Below are 22,839 nucleotides of genomic sequence, written 5' to 3' on the forward strand. Positions count from 1 at the left end.
GTAAGAGTTGAAGTGCAAAGTGTGTAAGTAGGAGGAGAAGGAGATGGTGTGAATTGTGGTGCAGTGATAGTGGGAGAGTGAAGGGAAGTGGGAGAGGGTTGTGAGTAGTGTAGCTGCAGGTCGAAAGAGATAGTAATTGATGAGAGTTAGGATTCTTACCTTGACAACTCTGGTGAGGTCACAATGCTTTCCGGCATTGCAACCATGTCTGCGGAGCGAAGCTCCTGCCATTGATCTCCTCTTTGACCTTATGGTGTCAGCCGTGGCTCAGTGGGTAGCACTCTCGCCTCTGAGTCGGAAGGTTGTGGGTTCAAGTCCCACTCCAGAGACTTGATCGCATAATCTAGGCCGACACTTCAGTGCAGTACTGAGGGAGTGCTGCACTATTGGAGGTGCCGTCTTTTGGATGAGACGTTAAACCGAGGCCCCGTCTGCTCTCTCAGGTGGATGTAAAAGATCCCATGGCACTATTTCGAAGTGGAGCAGGGAAGTTATCCCCAATGTCCTGGCCAATATTTATCCCTCAATCAACATCATGAAAACAGATTATCTGGTCATCATCACATTGCTGTTTGTGGCAGCATGCTGTGCACAAATTTGCTGCCGCATTTCCTACATTACAACACTTCAAAAATACTTCATTGGCTGTAAATCACTTTGGGATGTCCTGAGGTCTTTGGGAAGTCTTTCTTTATTTTCGTCCCACTGTCAATTGCCAGATTTCTGTTGCCCGGGGAACAAGATCTCTCCTGTCCGCAGCCTGGACCAGGGCCTCCAACACTTCATCGGAGAACCTGGGGGCCTGTTCTACAGCTCTTGCAGCCACATCTGTGTTCACAAGCATTCCCTGCTGTCTGCAGCCAGAGTGCGTCTCCCCTTTAAGAAGTGCTGGCTGCCTTTTAATGTATGCCTGACTCCCTGCACAAATTTCACTTTGTCCTTGAGCACACTAAAAAGCTGCGTGCAGCCTGTTTTCAGGGGTATCAATTTTCTAGGCTTATGAATGAAGTTTATTAAGAAATTAGATTAACAGAAGCAAGAAGAAAAGAAAGCAGCAGATTGACTAGTTTACAATACTTCACCTAACTTAGTGTCTCTAAGAGCCTCATATCTTCAGCAATTCTCAGCAGCAACATTAAGTTGGGTTGGGATTTGAAGCTCAGAGTTTTGGAGTAAGTCTGTATTTTTTGTTTGAGAGGATGTTGGGAAGTTAATTTGCATGGGGAGATAGAGTTCCTTCTGAGGAATCTTTGAGGGACTGGCATGGTCTGTCGTCTATGGTGCAACGGTGCTCCCTAGTTGTTTGTCTTCTCCTTTGGTGAGGCCCTATGCTGCATATCTGTCATTTCCTCTTGCTCCTGTTCCATTTGTATTACAGTATAAGGATATATACGGGAAGCCCAGCGTGAACCCTATGGTAAGGGCTCCATGACAGAAGGGTGGGAAGATAAAAATTTCCCAGCCTGAAACTGCTGATAGAAACATAGAAGATAGGAGCAGGAGTAGGCCATTCGGCCCCTCGAGCCCGCTCCGCCATTCAGTGCGATCATGGCTGATCATCCAAATTCAGTACCCTGTCCCTGCTTTCTCCCCATATCCTTTGATCCCTTTAGCCTCAAGAAATATATCTAACTCCTTCTTGAATATATTTAATGAATTGGCCTCTACTGCCTTCTGTGGTAGAGAATTCCACAGGTTCACCACTCTCTGGGTGAAGAAATTCCTCCTCATCTCTGTCCTAAATGGCTTACCCCTTATCCTTAGACTGTGACCCCTGGTTCTGGACTCCCCGACCATCGGGAACATCCTTCCTGCATCTAGTCTGTCTAATCCTGTTACAATTTTATAAGTTTCAATGAGATCCCCTCTCATTCTTCTAAACTCTAGCGAATATAAGCCTAATCGACCCAACCTCTATTCATACTTCATTCCTGTCATCCCAGGTATCAGTCTGGTGAATCTTCACTGCACTCCCTCCATGGTAAGAACATCCTTCCTCAGATAAGGCGACCAAAACTGCACACAATACTCAAGGTGTGATCTCACCAAGGCCCTGTACAACTGCAGCAAGACATCCTTGCTCCTGTACTCAAATCCTCTCGCTATGAAGGCCGGCATACCATTTGCCTTCTTAACCGCCTGCTGCACCTGCATGCTTACCTTCAGCGACTGGTGCACAAGGACACCCAGGTCTCGCTGCACTTCCCCTTTTCCCAATCTATTGCCGTTCAGATAATAATCTGCCTTCCTGTTTTTGCCACCAAAGTGGATAACCTTGCATTTATCCACATTATACTGCATCTGCCCAATCGCCCAGCCTGTCCAAATTGTAATGGAGTTTCTCTGCTTCCTCCTCACAGCACACACGCCCGCCCAGCTTTGTGTCATCTGAAAACTTGGAGATATTACATCTAGTTCCCTCGTCTAGATCATTAATATATATTGTGAATAGCTGGGGTCCTAGCACCGATCCCTGCGGTACCCCACTAGTCACTGCCTTCCTCTCGGGAAAAAGCCGTTTATTCCAACTCTCTGCTTCCTGTCTGCCAACCAGTTTTCCATCCAAGTCAGTACCTTACCCCCAATCCCATGTGCTTTAACTTTGCACGCTAGTCTCTTATGCGGGACCTTATCGAAAGCCTTCTGAAAGTCCAAGTACACCACATCCACTGGTTCTCCCTTATCTATTCTACCAGTTACATTCTCAAAAAATTCCAGTAGATTAGTCAAGCATGATTTACCTTTTGTAAATCCATGTTGACTTTGTCTGATCCTGTCACTGTTTTCCAAGTGCTCTGCTATTACATCTTTTATAATGGACTCTAGCATTTTCCCCACTACCGATGTCAGGCTTACCGGTCTATAATTCCCTGCTTTTTCTCTACCACTTTTTTTAAATAGTATGGTTACATTAGCTACCTGCCAATCCATGGGAACTGTTCCAGAATCTATAGTCTAAAGAATTTTGGAAGGCAGCATGCAGAATCCTTTCTTAGAAGCATATCAGAGAACAGATTTTTGTAATGGCTTCAGTCAAAGCTGATATTTCAGACAAAGTTTGTAGATATTCAAAGCCTGTAAACTCAACCACTTGAATAGTAGGACCCTAGGAAGGACAGAGGATCAGAGGGACCTTGGTGTGCATGTACATAGATCCCTGAAGGCAGCAGGACAGGTAGATAAGATGGTTAAAAAGGCATATGGGATACTTATATTCTATGCCTCGGCTAATGAAGGCAAGAGCAGGGAGGTTATGATGGAGCTGTACAAAACGCTAGTTAGGCCACAGCTGGAATACAGTGTGCAGTTCTGGTCGCCACACTATAGGAAGGATGTAATTGCACTGCAGAGGAGATTCACCAGGATGTTACCTGGGCTGGAGCGTTTCAGCTATGAAGAGAGACTGGACAGGCTGGGGTTGTTTTCCTTAGAGCAGAGAAGGCTGAGGGGGGACCTGATTGAGGTGTACAAAATTATGAGGGGCATAGATAGGGTAGATCGAAAGGAACTTTTCCCCTTAGTAGAGGGGTCAATAACCAGGAGGCGTAGTTTCAAGGTAAGGGGCAGGAGATTTAGAGGGGATTTGAGGGAAAACTTTTTCACCCAGAGGGTGGTTGGAATCTGGAACTCACTGCCTGAAAGGGTGGTAGAGGCAGGAACCCTCACAACATTCAAGAAGCATTTAGATGAGCACTTGACACGCCATAGCATACAAGGCTACGGACCAAGTGCTGGAAAATGGGATTGGAATAGTTAGGGCTTGATGGCCGGCCTGGACACGATGGGCCTCTTTCTGTGCTGTATAACTCTATGGCTATGACTTCCTGGTTTGACAAGTCATGCAGGTAAGGTGCCCCTCTTTTCTACAAGCTTAACTTAAGTCAGGTGCAGTCCTTGTGTATATGTAATTCTAAAGAATCTGATTTATGCCCCAAATCCCATTCTTCTACACCACTTCTGCCCCATAAAAAAAAAATCAAAAAATTTCAAGTCCTACAGCCTACTAATGAAACAAGGTAAAAAATTTTAAAAAACAGTATTTGACACGCATCAGTGGCACAGTATTTCTAAATCTGAGTTATTGAAAGTGAATATAATTAGTCTTTAAAGCACAGTTTTGCTAGGATTCATGAGTTAATCAGTGCTTTCACTTTCTTCTTTTAACAAGTTTCTGACATTAAATAAATGGTGTGTCTCGTGGGGAAAAAAAATTGAAATGTAATTGATTCCATATCAACCAACAGATTGTATTTCCAACAGGTGTTTTGTTTTATTTGAAATTCAGAGCATCTCTTTGACTAAGATATGTGGTTATATTATAATATAAACGTGTAAAGAGACTTTCAAAGGACAAATTCAGACTGGTAAATACATTAAATCAGACAGCCAGGACTTAATTTTAAAGTGCCTATCATCAATTGCCAAGCTACAGTGGAAACCTCCGAGAAGGTTGTTTCCATAAATCTACAGCCATTAACCATCGTGCTGCTAGATTAATAGTGTCAAATGGAAAATTGTAACTTTAAATTAAAGCTTCAACAATGTACAGTCTAAACTTAGGAACAGGTTTGAGAGGAAGCAAGAACCCTGATGCTTCAGATAAATAATTAGAAGAGTTCCGAGAGAGTCAGGGGAGGGGTTTTTTCGAATGGAGAAATGGAGTATGATATGCATATGGACAGAGAATAGAAATATTTTTCTTCACATAGGTCATTGCTTTGAATTCACTTAAAAATGTAACCACAAGAATTCCCAGATACAATACATAACTGGATCACGAGGTTGTTCAGCAACTTTTGGCAGCCATTTTTTGAAGATTAAAACGCCATTCCAGACCATTCTCCAACTGGCAGTGGAGCCAGTGATCCCAGCAGGTACAGCAGTCTAGATCTTTGGCTGTGTTTTGCCGAACTTTTGGACTGTAATCAGTGAAGATCTGTTATGCTGGCTCTCAGCCCACTTCACTGCCTGCCTGATTTTCCACTGTTGTTTCCAAAAATGAGTAGGTGTGTGTAAATGAGGCCGTAATGATGTGATATCAGCATATGCCTCATTTTCCATGATTTCCAGATTATTTACTATGAATGTTAATCATGGCGGCATAAAACAGGCATCCAAGATTGGGAGGTATCCTGAAGATGAAACCAAGTTTAAAGAGACATGATTATTCAGTCATTTTAGTTGTTAAAACCTTATTGTTATTTTTGTTGGGGGTTTTTTTTGCTGTTGCTATCTATTTTCCCATTGGCCAGTGTGCCAATTTCTATGGGGCCAGCAATTGCCATTACCACACCCCCCATTCCAGATAGCACTTAATGGTTTATTCATTGGGGATTCCCCTCTATCTTTGCTTCTTGAAAGAAATGGAGGAGCAGTAGAGGGAGACCGGACTGGTGAGGTGCACTGCAGGCACATGGCATCCACTCACTGATATCCCCACAACAGAAATTACAGGCAGTGATTCTGTAATTGCTCAAGAAGCAGTGACCCTCAATTTAAATTTCAAAAGGCTCACTGTTTACTTTTGCTCAACCCCAGCTTCTTCTTTTTTAAATTTAACTTTATTTTGATTTGATTTTGACTTTATATCAACGAGTATACAATCTTCTAGCTATTACATAATTTTTATCTTTAAAAATAAATCTATAATTACTCAGTTTTGTGTTCCCCCAGATTCCACCATCCATTTGGAGGTGGGACCCACAATCAAAATAATTGTCTTCCAAACAGCTGAAAACTTGCTGCTGAAGCTTGGTATCACTGCAAAGGGGATTCTACACAAAATGTCTGCTCCCAGGCAGCTTGGAATAGAATCATAAATCACAAACTAGCAGCTTTAAAGCAGAACACGAAGGAAAGAAGAGCACTGAGAGGCATCAATAAGCACACTTTATAATATTAAGAATTATATTATGCAGCAAGCCAACAGAATATATTTCAATTTGTATGCAAATTAAATGATCTAACTCTTCATTGCACATAAATTTATAGTGCCACAGAAGACCAAAAGATCAGAGAGCGAGGTCAAATGAAGCAGACAAGCTGGGGAATATCAAAAAGAAAAATCAATGAAAAAAGGAACAAAAAAAGTGATGGAACTTTGCGTCAACAATTCAGTTTTTCTCATGTGCTCTGAGTGCCTTCTCACTTGTCTGTATGTTAGGAACAACAGGGAAGGTACCATGGGAACAAATAAAGGACAAAAATAGTATTATGAAGGAGAAGTTTGCTCATCACCTGAGAGCAGAGCCTAACAATCAAATACAACTTCAATAAACAACATTTACAATACTATAGTTACTATTGCTTGCCTTTAGAGCAGATCAACCAAGCATTCTCGGCAACTTGTTGGTATTTTACTAATACAAGTAAGTTGTTCAAACATTGATGTTTAATAATAACATAAGTGTCAAAGTTTAAGACTCGACTGATATCTGCCATAACATTCAAAATGCACATGGATAGTTAGATACGCGAGTATTGATGATGGAATTCACTTGATCAGCTTCTTGCTGTGAGTTCATACCTGTATCCCCAACCTGGACTTCATCACATAGAACTGATCCACCAGTTTCTTGTGCAATGGCCTCATGTCTTGGGGCACAAACTTTTCATGCACGGCCAAGCCATACTCCAGAATATGTGCCTTTAATACAGAGAAGCACAAGTGAGATTCCAAGCTATCCATTTTTCAAGAATTGCAATTTTCCACATTTCTCTAGCTAATATCATCTATTTTTTTTTACAGTTACTTTCCAAAAACTTTGCTTCTTTCTCTCTTGTATGTGTGTAAATACATTGGTCTAGAGATTGGTTCACGATCCAGGTGCAACACACGCTGCACGTGCCTAATGAGGCCAGCAGCAAGGCCACGGCTAATTGGTTGCCGGCCTCAGTAGTTTAATACTAGTGAGCTGCAGAAGCCGGTTGCAACCCCAGAAGCCTTGCTGGTTGCGGGCGGGGCAGCAAGATTGGCCAGCTGAGGGCCTACAAGGGGGGGGGGGGGGGGGGGGGGAGGAGAGAGAGAGAGAAAGAAGGGGTAAGGGCAGGGGGTGGCGTTCAGTGACCGGCAGTGGCACAGTTTTAATGTGGAGCCAGGAGGTGCACTCCTGTTAGATTTTTATTTCACATCTTTACATTTTTGCAGGGTTTAAAATATGCTGATGTTTTCAGGAATGAGAGTGAAGAGAAAGTTGAAAGAATTAGGATGACTAAAGGTGCATTTTGTACTGCATTTGTCCCACCATTAGATGGCTTTAATCCACTTTGTAAAGAGCATAACTGTAGTAGCAAATTAAATTCATTTGTTGATATTTGCTTTCATCTCACAATATATAGAAAATATAATTTGAGGCACCTCAGTGATAGTGACTGACAAATTTCATGGTATTGTCACTGCATACAGGTAGACACAGCAAACTAGCCTTGTGTGTAAATGTCTGTGTGAATTTATTGTATAGATTGAAAGAATCAAGATGGGCACCAGCCTGGTTTCTGGGCTTTTGTTCAATTTATTGTAGAATTGTGTTTAAGAATTGATGTATGAAATCAACTGACAAGCCCTTGTTTGAACAGTGCATTGATTCAAATCGCAGATGGATCTGTCAGAGAAAGCATTAAATTGCATTTTTTTCATCTCCATCCAGACTTCGCCATGGGACCAAAAGTGAGTGCTGGGACATACTACGTAATATTGTTGAAGAGAATGATTACACTCACTGCTGCCTGGGGCAGAGTGTAGTTTTAGAAGATCAAGCTATTTACTTTTGTTGTTGATGCTCCAGTGAAGCGCCTTGGGATGTTTTTACTACGCTAAAAGCGCTATACAATTGCAAGTTGTTGTTGTACGTAAGCGTGTGCTGTTTTCTGTGCACCTTACTTGTTTCATTTTGAAAAATAAATCTGGTTAGGCGTATGAGGTCTCTGCAGCAGTAGAAAACTACAGGGCTGCGGCTTCTTGTCCATTTATGGAAAGTGTGGTAAGATTGAAAGAGTGAACGGCTCATTAAAATACCCGCCACTGACCCTGGGGACTTCCCTTGGCTGCATGGGAGGGATTCCCTTCTTTGCGCGCCAATAGTGGGCACCGCATCATTAAGTCCAGCGGGGTGGGGCGGAATGGGGATAGGCGAGTGATCCTCTTTACAAACCCAGCCTGGACTCCCGGGTGGGCCCACACTTCTGCCATTTGGCAGGTAGATATATCTGGTCTGATGAGATGTACTTCTGTCAATGGTTTGTTAGGTTTCACCAAGTGTTGGGAATGCAGGAATTCTCAACATAAGAAGTTCCTAACCCAGCCCTTCTCACGTTGGTCTTATTTGGGGCTTGCAGATGCTACGTTCCTATAAGACATCTCAGATTCTCAGATCTGAAGTAACTAGGTCCTACCCTAATTTGTGGCCCTTCTGGCATATGCCCGCTTTAGTTACTTCAGGCGTGCACTGAAAGGGTGCAGGTTTTTAGGGCCAATAGGTACTAGGGAAGAAAAGGTGGCTCACAAATGATATTATTAAGGTCAAAATTTTAAAGGGAATAGAAAAATTACATCCCAGAGTGATGTTCAATTTTAACACAAGTTCTAACTGAAAGGGACATGGATTCAAGCATAGATAAGAGAAGATGAATACACAGTTCAGATATAACTGCATCATGCAGAGGGTGGGGAATATATGGAATAGCCTATTGTGGCAGGCAGTGCAAGTGCAGCATATTTTAAATTTGAAGAGGGTGATGCAAATGTTTTGGCAGACAAAGCTATTGGAGGGTATCAGGGGTTAATCTTTGGGACCCGATTGATGGAAAGGTCTTTTCTGTTCCTGTCTTATGTTTCTACGAAAACTGGGATGTAAGAGGGGTAGGGGTTGTTCAATTATGATGTCTAGTGATGCATCACAGGTGTCTCGAAGCTTGCGTGATTGTGCTAGGGAGTCAGGGAGGAAATTCCCAGAATTCTGCCCCCCTCCCTCCTTCCCCCCCGCCCCCAGAATTGGCTACACATGTTTCCTGTGTTTTTGTCTCCCTCAGGAATTAGCATTACTAGCGATTGGGGAGGGTGGTGCATGACGCTGCACCATTTAACAGATAGGGTGAGCATTATTGAATCTGATGGTCTTTTCCCACACTTCTTTTTGTATGTTTTTATCAAAGATATTAAATGCTAAAAGGTAAATCTGCAGCACTATTTTAAAGTATGCCAAGATACTGGAACAAGGGGCATAGGTTAAAACTGGTGAAAGAACAATTTAGGACAGATATCAAGAAAAACATCTTCCTGCACAGAGTGATCAAGATTTGGAACAATCTTCCAGCTGGAAGTGGAGGCAAAAACCTTACATTCATCCAGGAGACAGTTAAATAATGCGATGGGGAAACAAATGTAGGTTTTCTTAAGAATGAGCCAAGCTGGTCAAATGGCTTCCCTCATCTATCTTGTGATCAGTTTCTTGTTAATATGTAGGTCACTCGTATTCTCCCTTGGTCTAAATATAAATCTATTATCTGCTGCTAATGAATACTATGTATTTTTGGAATATGCATGTATATTACCTGTTCAAACATAAGTTCCCTCAGACGAGAGATTTTCTCTCCATCCTCAGGGTGGTTGAGAATGTAATCCTTCACAAAGAATGCCTGCAAGAAAAAAAGTCGGATTTCTTCAAGCTATTTTCTTGTAGTTTTTCCAGCTCTTCTCAATCCCCTCCCTCGATTTGCTGACTACCTTGGAGCGTGTTTGTAGCCTTGCAATATTAAACACAATTGTTAAGTTACCAAGAAACTGGTTAGAATCATGTATGAAATCGTTTAAAATGCAAGGATTACAGTTAAAGCACTCCCGAAGAAACACAAGAAAACAAATTATGCAAATTAGTTACAATTAGGTACTGAAGGCTGTGGGAATTTAACAGCCTGTAATTATGGGCAGGCAGTGGGGTTAGAAGGTCAAATCTGTCTATAACTGTCTGAATCTTTTTTTACAAAAGCACTTGGCATTTTTAATCAAATAGAAAACTATTTTCTTTTCTCTCCACCCCCAATTTTCTCCCCTCATGAATTGCTAAGATATGATTTAACAGGCGCTAGGGGCACCCTTACTTCCCCCAAGCAGCCATTCTTCACGTATGAGTCTAGACAGTGTTCGTTTGTCAAGGTATTTGACTGTAGGGACTTCAAATCTGAGTTTGATGCTGCCCTCACCTTGTACATCTCAGCACCAGTCACTGGATAATGATCAGGAGTGGAGAGGGCCGACTATGAAGCCTCAACTGCTGCCCTGGCTGAGCTTCGCTAATTCAAATCCTGGGGCTTTCTGGACTTGCATAGCTCATTTACTTTGTAACCAACTGAACCAATTTTCTCCCCTTGAGTTTCCCCTCAATGTCATGCAGCACTTCTGGATCGAGAGGACATGTAACAACTTGCTTCCAGATCTTTACCACAGCTGTTGCATGCTATACAAATACATAATAGTGGTGAGGATGTTATGCTCTCAAGTTTTTCCTTCCTTTCACTGGTGATGAGCCTATCCCCCAGTCCTTCCCTCTCCTAATACAGAAGCTAGCGTGTACAGAATTACAATCTGAACTTGTGCCCTAAACATTATGAACAGCAGTGCACTGTACCACTAGGCCTCAAACCATTATATTCAAACCATGAACTATCTGCCCCGCCTCAGCTCATCTGCTGCTGAAACCTTCATCCATGCCTTTTTTTTTCCCCCTTAGACTCGACTATTCCAATGCTTTCCTAACTGGCCACCTACCTTGCTCCTTCCCTACACTTGAGCCCATCCAAAACTCTGCTGCCCATATCCTAACTCGCACCACGTCCCGTTCACCAGGATAGGGGGATAGAAAGGGGGAGTTAATTTATAAAATAATCAAAATGAGGGAGGATAAAACCCCTTGTCTGGATGGATTGCATCAGCCCATATTGAAAGAAGTTATGGAAAAAAATAGCAGAGGCACTATTACATGTATAAAAAAATTCATCAGAAAAGGGAATCGTGCCAGAGGACAAGCAGACAACTTATTGGATTCCTATATTTAAAAAGTCGAGAACTATAGACCAGATAGCTTAACCTCGGTGGTAGGAAAGATAATGGAATCCTTACTCAAAGATGTATAGAAACTGAAAAAATAAAGAATAGCCAGCACAGATTTCAAAAGGGAAGGTCATGCTCAACCAACCTTATTTAATTCTTTGAAAAAGTAATTGAAAGGGTAGACAAAGGTAATGTAGATGATGGATTATATTTGGATTTTCAAAAGGCCTTCGTTAAGGTACCACATAGTAGACTCATGACTCAGGTCAGAACCTGTGGAGTCAGGGGACAAGTAGAAGAATGGATTGCGAGCGCTCTACAAAGCAGAACACAGCGGGTAAGGGTAAAAGGTAGTTACTCAGACTGCCAAAAGTTGAGAAGTGGTGTTCCACAAGGATCAATGCTGGGACCACTGTTGTTAACCATTTACATAAATGAGTTGGACTCGGGAATCGGAAGTATATTTTCAAAATTTGTGGACGTCACCAAATTGAGGGGACTAGTTAATCCAGAGGAGGCCTGCAACAAAATACAGGAAGACATTAACAAACTTGAAGAATGGGCGTGTAATTGGCAAATGAGCTTCAATATAGATAAGTGTGAGGTGGTACATTTGGTTGGAAGAATAAGGAGGCCACTTATTCCTTGGAAAATAAGAGTTTAAATGGGGTAATGGGGTAGAGGAACAGAGGGATTTGGGGGTACAGATACACAAATCACTAAACGAAGCAACGCAAGCTAATAAGACCATTTAAAAAAGCAAACAAAGCATTGGGGTTCATTTCTAGAGGGTAGAATTGAAAAGCAGAGAAGTTATGTTAAACTTGTATAGAAACTTGGTTAGACCATACTTGGGAGTACTGGGAACAGTTCGGGTCTCCATATTATAAAAAGGATATAGAGGCACTGGAAAAGGTGCAAAAATAATTGACTAGGATGATAGCAGAACTGAGAGGTTATACCCATCAGGAAAGATTCAACAGGCTGGGGCTCTTTTCTCTAGAAAAGAGAAGACTGAGGGGTGACCTGATAGAGGTCTTCAAGAATATGAGGGGGTTTGATCGGGCAGGTGTAGAGATAATGGGCTCGGTTTTGTCAATGGGGAGCTTTTGGAGGTGGGACTCCCACTTTTTGGGTTGTAGTCCCGCCTCCATCGACTTGTGGCCAACCCACACTATTTTCCCTTGATTGACCTTGTTAAGCCCGCCCAGTGGGCTCAGCAGGCCAATTAAGGGACACCTGGTTACTGGTGACGTCAGCGATTGACATTTCATCTGTCAAGAGCTTTTGACAGATGAAGTATCAGCGTTTGACAACTCTGTGAAGCTGTCAAACGCTGACAATCTGTCTTCTAACTTGAGTCCTTCTACTCAGACTCAGTTAGAGAGCTCTCCAGACCAGAAAGCAGAGGCTGCAGCTTTTGACAGTTCAGCGGCCATTCTGCTTTCTGTGCCAGTGAGCTGAGGGACTCCAGAGAACTGAAGGGAGGAAGCCTGCAGGAGAAAGTAAAGATAAGTAAAACTTATTAAAACACTTTACACTTACCTCACACATTTACCTCTGCACACATCATTCACCTGCGCAACGGACATCTCGACCCTGCCAACCCCTGCAGACCGACAGTCCGCCTCGCTAAATTGGCGTGGTTCGGAGCCGGACAGCCCACACTTCAGGGCTAAAAATAGGGATTAGGCAAAAAAACTGCCTGTTAACAGGCAATTAATTGGCACTAATCCCCTTGCTGCTTCGGGGAGGCGGCTCCCTGCATAGGTCGGGTACTCACCTCCTGAGACATTGTTACGGAGGCGGGTTGGGGGATGGATGGGTTCCTGCCCCCCAATTCTGCAATTTTCCCATCACTCCCGCCTCCAAACCTGCCTCCTCGGGGCTTGGAAAATCGAGCCTAATGTTTCCACTTGTGGGGGAGACGAGAACTAAGGGGCCGTAAATATAAGACCGTCTCTAATAAATCCAATAGAGAATTCAGGGGAAACCTCTTTACCTGGGGAGCAGTTAGAATGTGGAACTCGCTAACATAAGGAGTAGTTGAGGCGGAGAGCACAGATGCATTCAAGGGGAAGCTAGATAAACACATGAGAGAGAAAGGAAGAGAAGGATACATTGATGGAGTAAGAAAAAGACGGGTAGAAGGAGGCGCATGTGGAACATAAACACTGGCATGGACATGTTGGGCTGAATGGCCTGTTTCTGTGCTGTAAATACTATGTAATACCAATTACCCCAGTGCGCACTGACCGACATCGACTCCTGGTCGAGCAACACTTCGATTTTAAAATCATCATCTTGGTTTTGAAACCCCTCCACGGCTTTGCCTCTCCATATCTCTCTAATCTCCGCCAGCCTTATAACCCACCAAGATCTCTGTGCTCCTCCAATTCTGGCCTCTAGCGCATCCCCGATTTTCTTTGCTCCACCAATGGCGGCCGTGCCTTCAGCTGCCTAGGCCTAAGCTCTGGAATTCTCTCCCTAAACTTCTCCGCCTCTATACCTCCTTTAAGGTGCTCCTTAAAACCTACCTCTTTGACCAAGCTTTTGCCCACCTGTCCTAATAGCTCCTTATGTGGTTGGTGTCAAATAATGCTTGCCAACCGCTCCTGTGAAGTGCCTTGGGATGTTTAACTACGTTAAAAGGTGCTTTATAAATGCAGGTGGTTGTTGTTGTTGTAATATCAGTGAGCATGACATCATTAGTAAATTTACCATTTGACATTTTGCTTTTGCTTCCAATTTCAAGGAACACTCAGATATTGCCTGTGTAAATAGTGTACAGGTGCAGTCAATTTGCTGTGAATGCCCCATAAATGACACTTTGAGGACATTTTTGCAATCCATCAAGAATGAGGAATGGTACCCAAGTGTAATAAACAAAGCCTGAGATACTGAGACTATGAATAATTGCTACCATCTGCTCCATTAGTTTTAGTACATTCCATGTTTAGTGATAAATGCAGTCATCTAGATAGTTGCAAAAGGGAGGAGCACAGAGAATATAAAGAACTAGTAGTACATTGCTGATAAAATTGTAGAATGACCAGAATGCACAATGTATCTTTGCCATTTTAAATAGGAGAAGTGTTCTTTATTTACCATAATTGGTTTCACAGGAAACATACAAAATCTTTGGAACATGAAAAAGAACATTCTGCTCAGCAAGTCCTGAAGGCCTCCACTGGCAAATTATTTCATGTTTATATTTTTACTGTTTGACTTTGCTATTTACCTCCAATTTTCTAAATTTTAAATTGTGTCACCTAGTTTTCTGTGGACTGCCCATCAATCTCACCATTTTGCCACATAAGGGGCCTCAGTATAATTTGATACTATGTCAGGGGGCAAGTAGCAGAATGGAAAGCTAACTGGTTGCAAGACAGAAAGCAGATAGTAAGGGTAAATGGTAGCTATTGAGAGTGGCAGAAGGTGGAAAGTGAGGTCCCACAAGGATCAGTGCTGGGACCACTGTTGTTCACAATTTATATTAACGATTTAGACTTTGGAATCAAAAACACAATTTCTAAATTTGCAGATGACACCAAATTTTTTTTTGGGGGGGGGGGGGGGTGGGGGTGGAGGGGGAGATAGTACTGAGGAGGACTGACTGCAGCAAATTACAAGACATTAATAAACTTGCAGAATGGGCATATCATTGGCAAATGAATTTCAATACAGATAAGTGGAAGGTATTACATTTTGGTAAGAAAAATAAGGGGGTCACATATCACATGGAAAATAAGAATCTAAATGGGGTAGAGGCGCAAGGGGTTCTGGGAGTACAAATACACAAATCACTAAAAGTAGCGACGTAGGTGAATAAGGCCATAAAAGAGCAAACCAAGGGTTTATTTCTAGAGGAATACAATTGAAAAGTAGTGAAGTATACTAAACTTGCATCAAACCTTGGTTAGACTACACTTGGAGTGCAGTGTACAGTTCTGGTCACCATATTATACAAAGGATATAGAGACACTGGAGAGGGTGCAAAAAAGATGATACCAGAAATGCGAGGTTATACCTATCAGGAAAGGATGAACAGGCTGTGTCTCTGTTCTCTTGAAAAGAGAAGGCTGAGGGGGTTGTAGTGTATGTACCTTTAAGAGAGAACTACTTTTACAGCTCCTGTATACTGTAGTACCGGCAGTGACCACACCTGTATATAAGCCTTGAGCATGCCTCTGTACCCCCAGTCTTGAGACTACCCTACTCCAGTAAATACCTGTTGATTGTTAAGTTACAGCATCCGTGTGGTTATTGAAAAACATCATACTCTCAGAATCACGGATCTAACAGTGGCGACGAGTGTCGATTCGAATCTACCTGCAACTCTGCATTTCCCTTCGAGGATTCGCTCCGGGAGGGCGGTGGAAGAAAGTCGAGGCCAGAAACACGGGCATCGACTACGAGCAACCGCCCAGTCGTCCGGCAGAGAGTGAACATCGCAGAGGAGGCTGTGGAGAGCCAGGCTTGGTTCCCCAGCCACGACGATCAGCAACAGATTGACGACAGGTACCAGGTACAGCTCAGACCCTTCCCGGACAGCGGCGGCTGGAGCCGACCGACGGCAGAGAAAAAGCCGAGCAGCGTCGATGGGGTAAGATAGAGGGTGAAGTGCACAGGGCGCAGCCGGGGGTTGAAAACCGAGCGGCGTCGAGGAAAAACAAAATGGAGAGAGAGAGGGTAAAGCAGCAGCCGGGTTCAGGACCGAGCGGCGGAAACGGGAAAGGCGCACAGAAAAAAAAAAACGCGCACAGCGCAGCCAGGGCTCAAGGGCTGAACAGTGTCCGCGGGGAGAAGAAGGGAGAGCGCGGGAGACGCCATTGAGCCGCGGAGAAGGAGGAAGAGCGCGGGAGACGCCATTTTTAGAAGCTGCAGCGGAGAAGAAGGGCGAGCGCGGGAGATGCCATTTTGTGCCAGCGGAGAAGAAGGGAAAGCGCGGGAGACGCCATTTTTGACAGTTAAATCAAACCCAGGGATGCCGCAGTAACTCTACGTTCGACAATAAAGTCGAAGATTGGGCGACATATGTGGAACGTGTTGAGGTGTACTGCAGGGCGAATGAAGTGCCAGATGCTAGGAAAGCACTGGTTTTGTTAAATTCCATGGGTGCAAAAACTTATGGGTTACTGCGAAACCTAATAACCCCAGAGAAGCCTGTGAATAAGAATTTCGAAAGCATAGTAGAAATCCTACAGGACCACTTAAACCTCACGCCGCTGCTGATAGCAGAACGACTTAAATTCCATAAAAGGAACCAACACAAAGACAAAAGCAATGCTGAGTACTTAACGGAACTGCGCAAGCTATCGAAACACTGCCAGTTTGGAGGGGGACTAGCAGATACGTTAAGGGACAAGTTTGTGTGTGGGCTTCAAAGTGAAGGAACCCAGAAACGGCTTCTATCAGAAAAGGATCTTACGCTGGACAAGGCTTTCAGTATGGCAGTATCACATGAAGCAGCCGCAAGGGGCGCTGCAGAGATACAACGGAGACCACAAGAATATGGCACCAATGAAATGTCCTATGGAACAGGGAAGTGTTATCGCTGCGGCAGAACAACACACGACCAGAAGGATTGTTGGTTCAAGGACCAAGTGTGCAGACAGTGTGGAAAAGCAGGACACATAGCAAGAGTCTGCAGGTCTGGGAAGAAAACCAACAGCAAGAAATCTCCACAGGAGAAGTACAAAAAGGTACACAAGGTGATGGACAGTAGTTCAGACGAACAGAAAAGTGACACAGACTCCGGAAGCAAGGAGCTGGGTTGTCTGAAACTACATAAGGTAACCAAAATGGAGGATCACCAGACTATCTGGATTACACTCAAGATAGACGGAGTCCAAGTGAAAATGGAATTGGATACAGGATCAGCCCTAACAGTCATAAACCAAAGGGACTACAAGCGGCTATTTTCACATATACCCTTGAAAGCTACAGAGATTGTCTTGAAGACGTACACGGGGCAAAAAGTCTACCCCAAAGGAAAAATAAGGGTGAAAGTGATATACAAAGGCCAGGAAATACCTAAAATGGACTTATATGTATTGCCAGATGGAGGACCACCACTGCTAGGACGTGAATGGATCCGGAAGATACAATTAGATTGGCATTCCATACAGGCACTGAAGGTTGAGGCCAAAAAGGATGACGACGTCACACCTGGACGACTGTCAAAAATGCTAACTGACGCAAAAGAAGTGTTCCAGGAGGGACTCGGAACACTAAAAGGCATAACAGCAACGATTAAAATAGAGGAAAATGCAAGCCCAAAGCTTCTTAAGGCCAGACCAGTGCCTTATGCGATCAGGCCAGCTGTCGAAGCAGAGCTGGAAGGGTTGGAACATTCAGGATTACTGTCCAAAGTAGACTGGAGCGAGTGGGCTACACCCATCGTTCCTGTAATGAAGAGGTTGTTGAGTAATACGCCTGGGGAACCAAAGAAGGTCCGCATCTGTGGGGATTTTAAGGTGACAGTGAACCCAGTCCTTCACACGGTACAATATCCACTTCCACGAATTGAGGATATTTTCGCCTCGCTATCTGGAGGTAAACGCTTCACCAAAATTGATCTAGCCCAGGCGTACTTGCAAATGGAGGTAGAAGAAGCCTCGAAACAATACTTCACGATCAACACTCATAAAGGTCTCTATCAATACAACCGGCTGGTGTTCGGGGTAGCATCGGCTCCGGCTATTTGACAAAGGGCGATGGATCAAGTCCTGCAAGGGATTCCAGGGACCCAGTGTTATTTGGACGACATCTTGGTCACGGGCGAAAATGACAATGATCACCTCGCCAACTTGGAGAAGGTGCTCACCAGATTAAAGGAATATGGGCTACGAGCTAATCGCCACAAGTGCGAGTTTTTCCAGAAGCAGATCTCGTATTGTGGCCACGTCATCGATGAAGAGGGGTTACATAAGTCCCCTGAAAAGATTGAGGCAGTAGTCAAGGCTCCAGCACCGGAAAATGTGTCACAACTGAGGTCGTTCCTCGGGCTGGTAAACTACTACCGTAAGTTCTTACCAAATTTGTCCACGGTATTACACCCACTGAACACCCTACTGCAAACAGGGGTACCATGGAAGTGGAATGACGAATGTAGACGAGCTTTCCAGAAGTGTAAAGAATTGATCACATCAAAAGAGGTGTTGGCCCATTTCAACCCAGCACTACCAATTCGTTTGGCATGTGATGCATCACCCTATGGTATTGGAGCGGTGCTCTCGCACAAATTCCCAGGCAGGTTGGAGAGGCCAGTAGCCTTCGCGTCTCGGTCACTAACCTCAGCCGAGCACAACTACGCCCAGATTGACAGGGAGGCCCTCAGCCTAGTATGGGGAGTAAAAAAATTCAACCACTATCTGCATGGGCAGAAGTTCACCTTGCTGACTGACCACCAACCACTTGTCTCCATCTTTAATCCTAAGAAGGGCGTTCCAGTGATGACTGCACAACGGTTACAAAGATGGTCCCTGTTTCTAGGGGCGAATCAATATGAAATAGAATATAAAGGCACGAAACAGCATGGAAATGCTGATGGGCTATCACGCCTGCCACTGCCTACTGTGGAGGAAGCACCAGCAGTGGACCCTATCGAGATATTTTATTCGTCAATAATTGAACGATTGCCAGTAACGAACACGGATATAGAGAAGGAGACCCGCAATGATACGACACTGTCTCGGGTATATGATTTGACGGTGAGGGGATGGCCAACACATGGTGACTCACTGTTGCCAGCATTCTCATCCAGAAGAGAACAGCTGTCAGTATGCCAGGGGACAGTGATGTGTGGATCCCGAGTGGTGATTCCACCCAAGTTAAGGGAGAGAGAGTGCTAAATGAGCTTCATGAAGGTCATCTGGGAGGGGTGAAAATGAAAAGCCTTGCTAGGGCTTGTGTGTGGTGGCCGGGGATCGATTAACAATTCGAGGACCTAACCAAGAGCTGCTCAGGATGCCAGAAGGTCCAAAATGCACCACCACATGCCCCTCTACACCCATGGGAGTGGCCCTCCTCTCCATGGCAACGGGTGCATATTGATTTTGCTGGTCCATTCATGGACTCAATGTTCTTAATAGCAGTGGATGCTCATTCAAAGTGGCCTGAGGTGATAAAAATGTCCTCAACCACTACAGAGAAAACGATTGCAGTCCTACAGACCATATTTGCCAGAAACGGCTTGCCAGAGCAGATTTGCTCTGATAATGGACCACAGTTTGTGTCTGAAGAGTTTTGAAAATTTATGAGAAAGAATGGGGTAAGGCATTACACATCCGCCCCGTATCATCCAGCCACAAATGGATTGGCTGAGAGGTTCGTACAAACCTTTAAGAAGACGATAAAGGCCATGTGCGACGATGAAATTCCACTACAGCATAAGGTGGACAATTTCTTATTAGTCTACCGAAACGCGACACATGCAGTTACCAACCAGACCCCGGCCATGATGTTCTTTAACCAAAGGTTGAGATCTCGTCTGGATTTGCTCAGACCAAATGTGCGAAGAAATGTTGAGGATGAACAATTCCAGCACATCAATGAGAAGCCGACAAGGAGTTTCAATGTAGGACAACCAGTCTTGGCCCGTGACTACCGAACAGAGAAATGGCAACCCGGAACGATATGCACAAGGCAGGGGCCATTAATGTACACAGTGGATGTCTCGAGTACCTGGGGATGAACCCGACATACCGGTAGCATCTACCTCAGAACCAGCAGCAGTGGAAACTGATGAACTAACCGACGAAAAGGGGCCAGAATCGCCTCCGCACCAAGAACAAGAACCTCAAGAAAGGCGCTATCCCGAACGGATCAGGAAGCCGCCCCAAAGACTGAATCTATAAATGGACTATTGTTGTTTAATGTACATGTTAAAGTGTTAATTGTTATTTGAATATTAGGGGTACTACTAATCTAAAAGGGGAGGAATTGTAGTGTATGTACCTTTAAGACAGAACTACTTTTACAGCTCCTGTATACTGTAGTACCGGCAGTGACCACACCTGTATATAAGCCTTGAGCATGCCTCTGTATCCCCAGTCTTGAGACTACCCTACTCCAGTAAATACCTGTTGATTGTTAAGTTACAGCATCCGTGTGGTCATTGAAAAACATCATACTCTCAGAATCACGGATCTAACAGGGGTGACCTAATAGAGGTCTTTAAAATTAAGAAAGGGTTTGATAGAGTAGACACAGAGAGAGTGTTTCAACTTGTAGGGAAGAGCAAAACTGGAAGCCATCAATATAAGATAGTCACCATCAAATATAGAATTCAGAAAAAAAACTCATTTACCAGAGAGTGGCGAGAAGTTTAAGAGGAGGCTAGATAAGCATATGAGGGAGAAGGGAATAGAGGGTTATGCTGATACAGATAGATGAGGAAGGATGGGAGGAGCTTCGAGTGGAGCTTAATCGCTGGCATGGACTGGTTGGGCCGAATGGCCTGTTTATGCTGTACATCCTATATAATTATATATATGTAATTTTTTTTTTTTTTTTTAAAAGTTAAATGTTGCTCTCAAGTGGGTTAGATTCATCAGACTCAGAGAGCAAGAGCTGTTGGGGCAATGAGGAGATTGGTTGTAAATAAGTTCTCCTGGAAGTTAATGAGCCAATCACTGAAATGGTTATCTTTAACAATCTGGTTTATCATCATGTCCAGTATTTGACCGAGGATAGATTTTTGCTTTAAGTTGTACGTTTCTGCTATGAACTCAGGTTCAAGACTTTACAAGTTAATTCACAAAGATGCAAACTCCTCCTAGCCGCTTTTAACATTGGGAAATGCTTGGGTGGCTGGAACAAAGACGTGATTGATATATTAATAAGATAGCCATTGAAACAATTTTCCATAATAATCTTAGACAACGTGACTTGTTATCTTCCTAAATATTTCCTCGAAACCTTAGTTTACCTCTTGGTATCTGGCAAGTCCTCCATTAACTGCCGCATCAATGACACCGTTGAGACACATGGTCAGGGGATTTATGTTCTGCATCTGTCTTGACTGACACTGGGTGATTAGAGTTCTCAGTTGTTGGTTCTTGTTTTCCAACACCTCAATTGCATTTTCAAGTGGACTCATTTCAACCTAGAAACAGATTTCCTATCAAAATTAGACTTAAAAAAAAAATTAACAAGATATCAGAGTATTTGTGGGAACTTTATAGTAACTTTTGTTTCTACCCATTTTGTTATCACTTTACTTTGAAAAATGCCATAGTCTGAACTTAGCACAACAATGATACATCTGTCATAGTACTGTACAGCATTTTTGCAGTCGAGAAATTTACAATAAGCTGCTTGAACTCACCACTTCCCGTCTATCCACTTCAAACCAGCGAGAGATACCTGGTAAACTTTGAACCAATGTCAAAGTAGTCCGCTCAACCCATAGGCTCTGACAAAAATGAGGAGGGGGAGAGAATTAGATGTTTTGAAATCAATGTTAAAACCCACTCTATCTGTATGTATTAATTAAAACCTTAATACGAATAACTTTTACATGTTTCAGTCTTATCATTTTCATGCCTGATGGACTGAAAATACAATGAAACAATTAAACCCTGGATTCAAGCTCAGATCTCAGTGGTAACAGGTCAGTATTCTAAATTACCCAGCCTCATCAAGTTAGACTTATTTTCAAATGTAAACATTTGGATGTATTCTCGCAGTATTCACATACAAGAAAAGTGCATACCTTGAACTCGTTTTCTTTGTCTTTGATTCCTTTGTGGAATGGTCTATCATATCTGAACCTCCAGATATTGTTGACCCTATAAAAACTCTTAATATGGTCAGGTATAGCTTCTTTCTGCAGTATCTCATGATTCTCAGGGATGGGAATTACTGCATAAATCTGCAGATCTGGATGTTAGCAGTTAAGAAAATGACCAGAAGCCCAATAATTAATTACCAATGCAAGATATGAAGCATTAAAAACAAACCCTTCAGAATTTAAATACAGAAACTAAACATTACAGTTGAAATTAAAACACGAAATGCTGGAAATATGTTGCTTGCCCATCGGTATCTGTAAGCTGTTGCACTTTCGTCAGAACTGTAGACTAAAAAACATGACAGTTGAAAATGTGCTCCAGTGTTTGTTAAATATGCACCTTTAAAGCAAATCCTCAAAGGAGAACAGGCTCTACAAACTGTGCTTTAAAAAGGCTGTGAAGACTTTTTTTTTTACTGAGGAGATACTGTTCAACAAGGAGAAATTATTACATTAATCGCCATGCAGAAGTGGGGAAATACATCAAACAGGAAATTGCCAAAAAGATGAGCACAATTGTCAAGGTCCAAAGGGATGAAGAGGAGTGTCAGAAGCAATGAAATAACATAAACAAATAGAATAGGAACACCTGGCCACCATAGCATGATGGTGTTGGCATAGCACTGTAAACCTGAACTACACAATGCTCCACTCAAAGAGTGGATGGGTCCTGGGTGAAAAAGTGCCTGAATGATATGTAACTTTTTTTAAATCTCTGAAACAGACTTCACACCCGCTGGATAGTAGATTGAGTTTTAGTTTGGATATCAGATATTCTTAAACTATATCATGTAAGTAAACTGTTATCTTATGAGACTTGATCGCTTAAGCTAGGCCAACACTCCAGTACAGTACTGAGGGAGTACTGCACTGTCAGAGATGCCATTTTTCAGATGAGACGTTAAACCGAGGCCCCATCTGCCCTCTCAGGTAGACGTAAAAGATCCCAAGGCACTATTTCAACAAAGAGCAGGGAGTTCTCCCTGGTGTCTTGGTC

The 22,839-nt window shown here is 43.3% G+C and overlaps 1 protein-coding gene across 5 annotated transcripts in view; it reads right to left on the reverse strand.

Annotated features, from left to right (window-relative positions):
- The window catches only part of LOC147106218 (dedicator of cytokinesis protein 4-like), a 398,161-nt gene that overhangs the window by 35,199 nt on the left and 340,123 nt on the right, over positions 1 to 22,839 (reverse strand). For all 5 annotated transcript variants that reach the window (XM_086009128.1, XM_086009130.1, XM_086009127.1 and 2 more), the window contains exons 40-44: positions 21,765 to 21,931; positions 21,378 to 21,464; positions 20,979 to 21,155; positions 9,550 to 9,633; positions 6,527 to 6,646 (exon numbers count right to left, since the gene is read on the reverse strand). In XM_086009128.1, the coding sequence (XP_085865254.1) occupies positions 6,527 to 6,646; positions 9,550 to 9,633; positions 20,979 to 21,155; positions 21,378 to 21,464; positions 21,765 to 21,931 (635 nt within the window). The remainder of the gene's footprint in view (positions 1 to 6,526; positions 6,647 to 9,549; positions 9,634 to 20,978; positions 21,156 to 21,377; positions 21,465 to 21,764; positions 21,932 to 22,839) is intronic.

This window comes from Somniosus microcephalus, chromosome 16 (genome assembly GCF_052327205.1).
Source record: "Somniosus microcephalus isolate GS21.2 chromosome 16, FLI_Smic_1.0, whole genome shotgun sequence".
In the NCBI taxonomy this organism is placed as follows: Eukaryota; Metazoa; Chordata; class Chondrichthyes; order Squaliformes; family Somniosidae; genus Somniosus; species Somniosus microcephalus.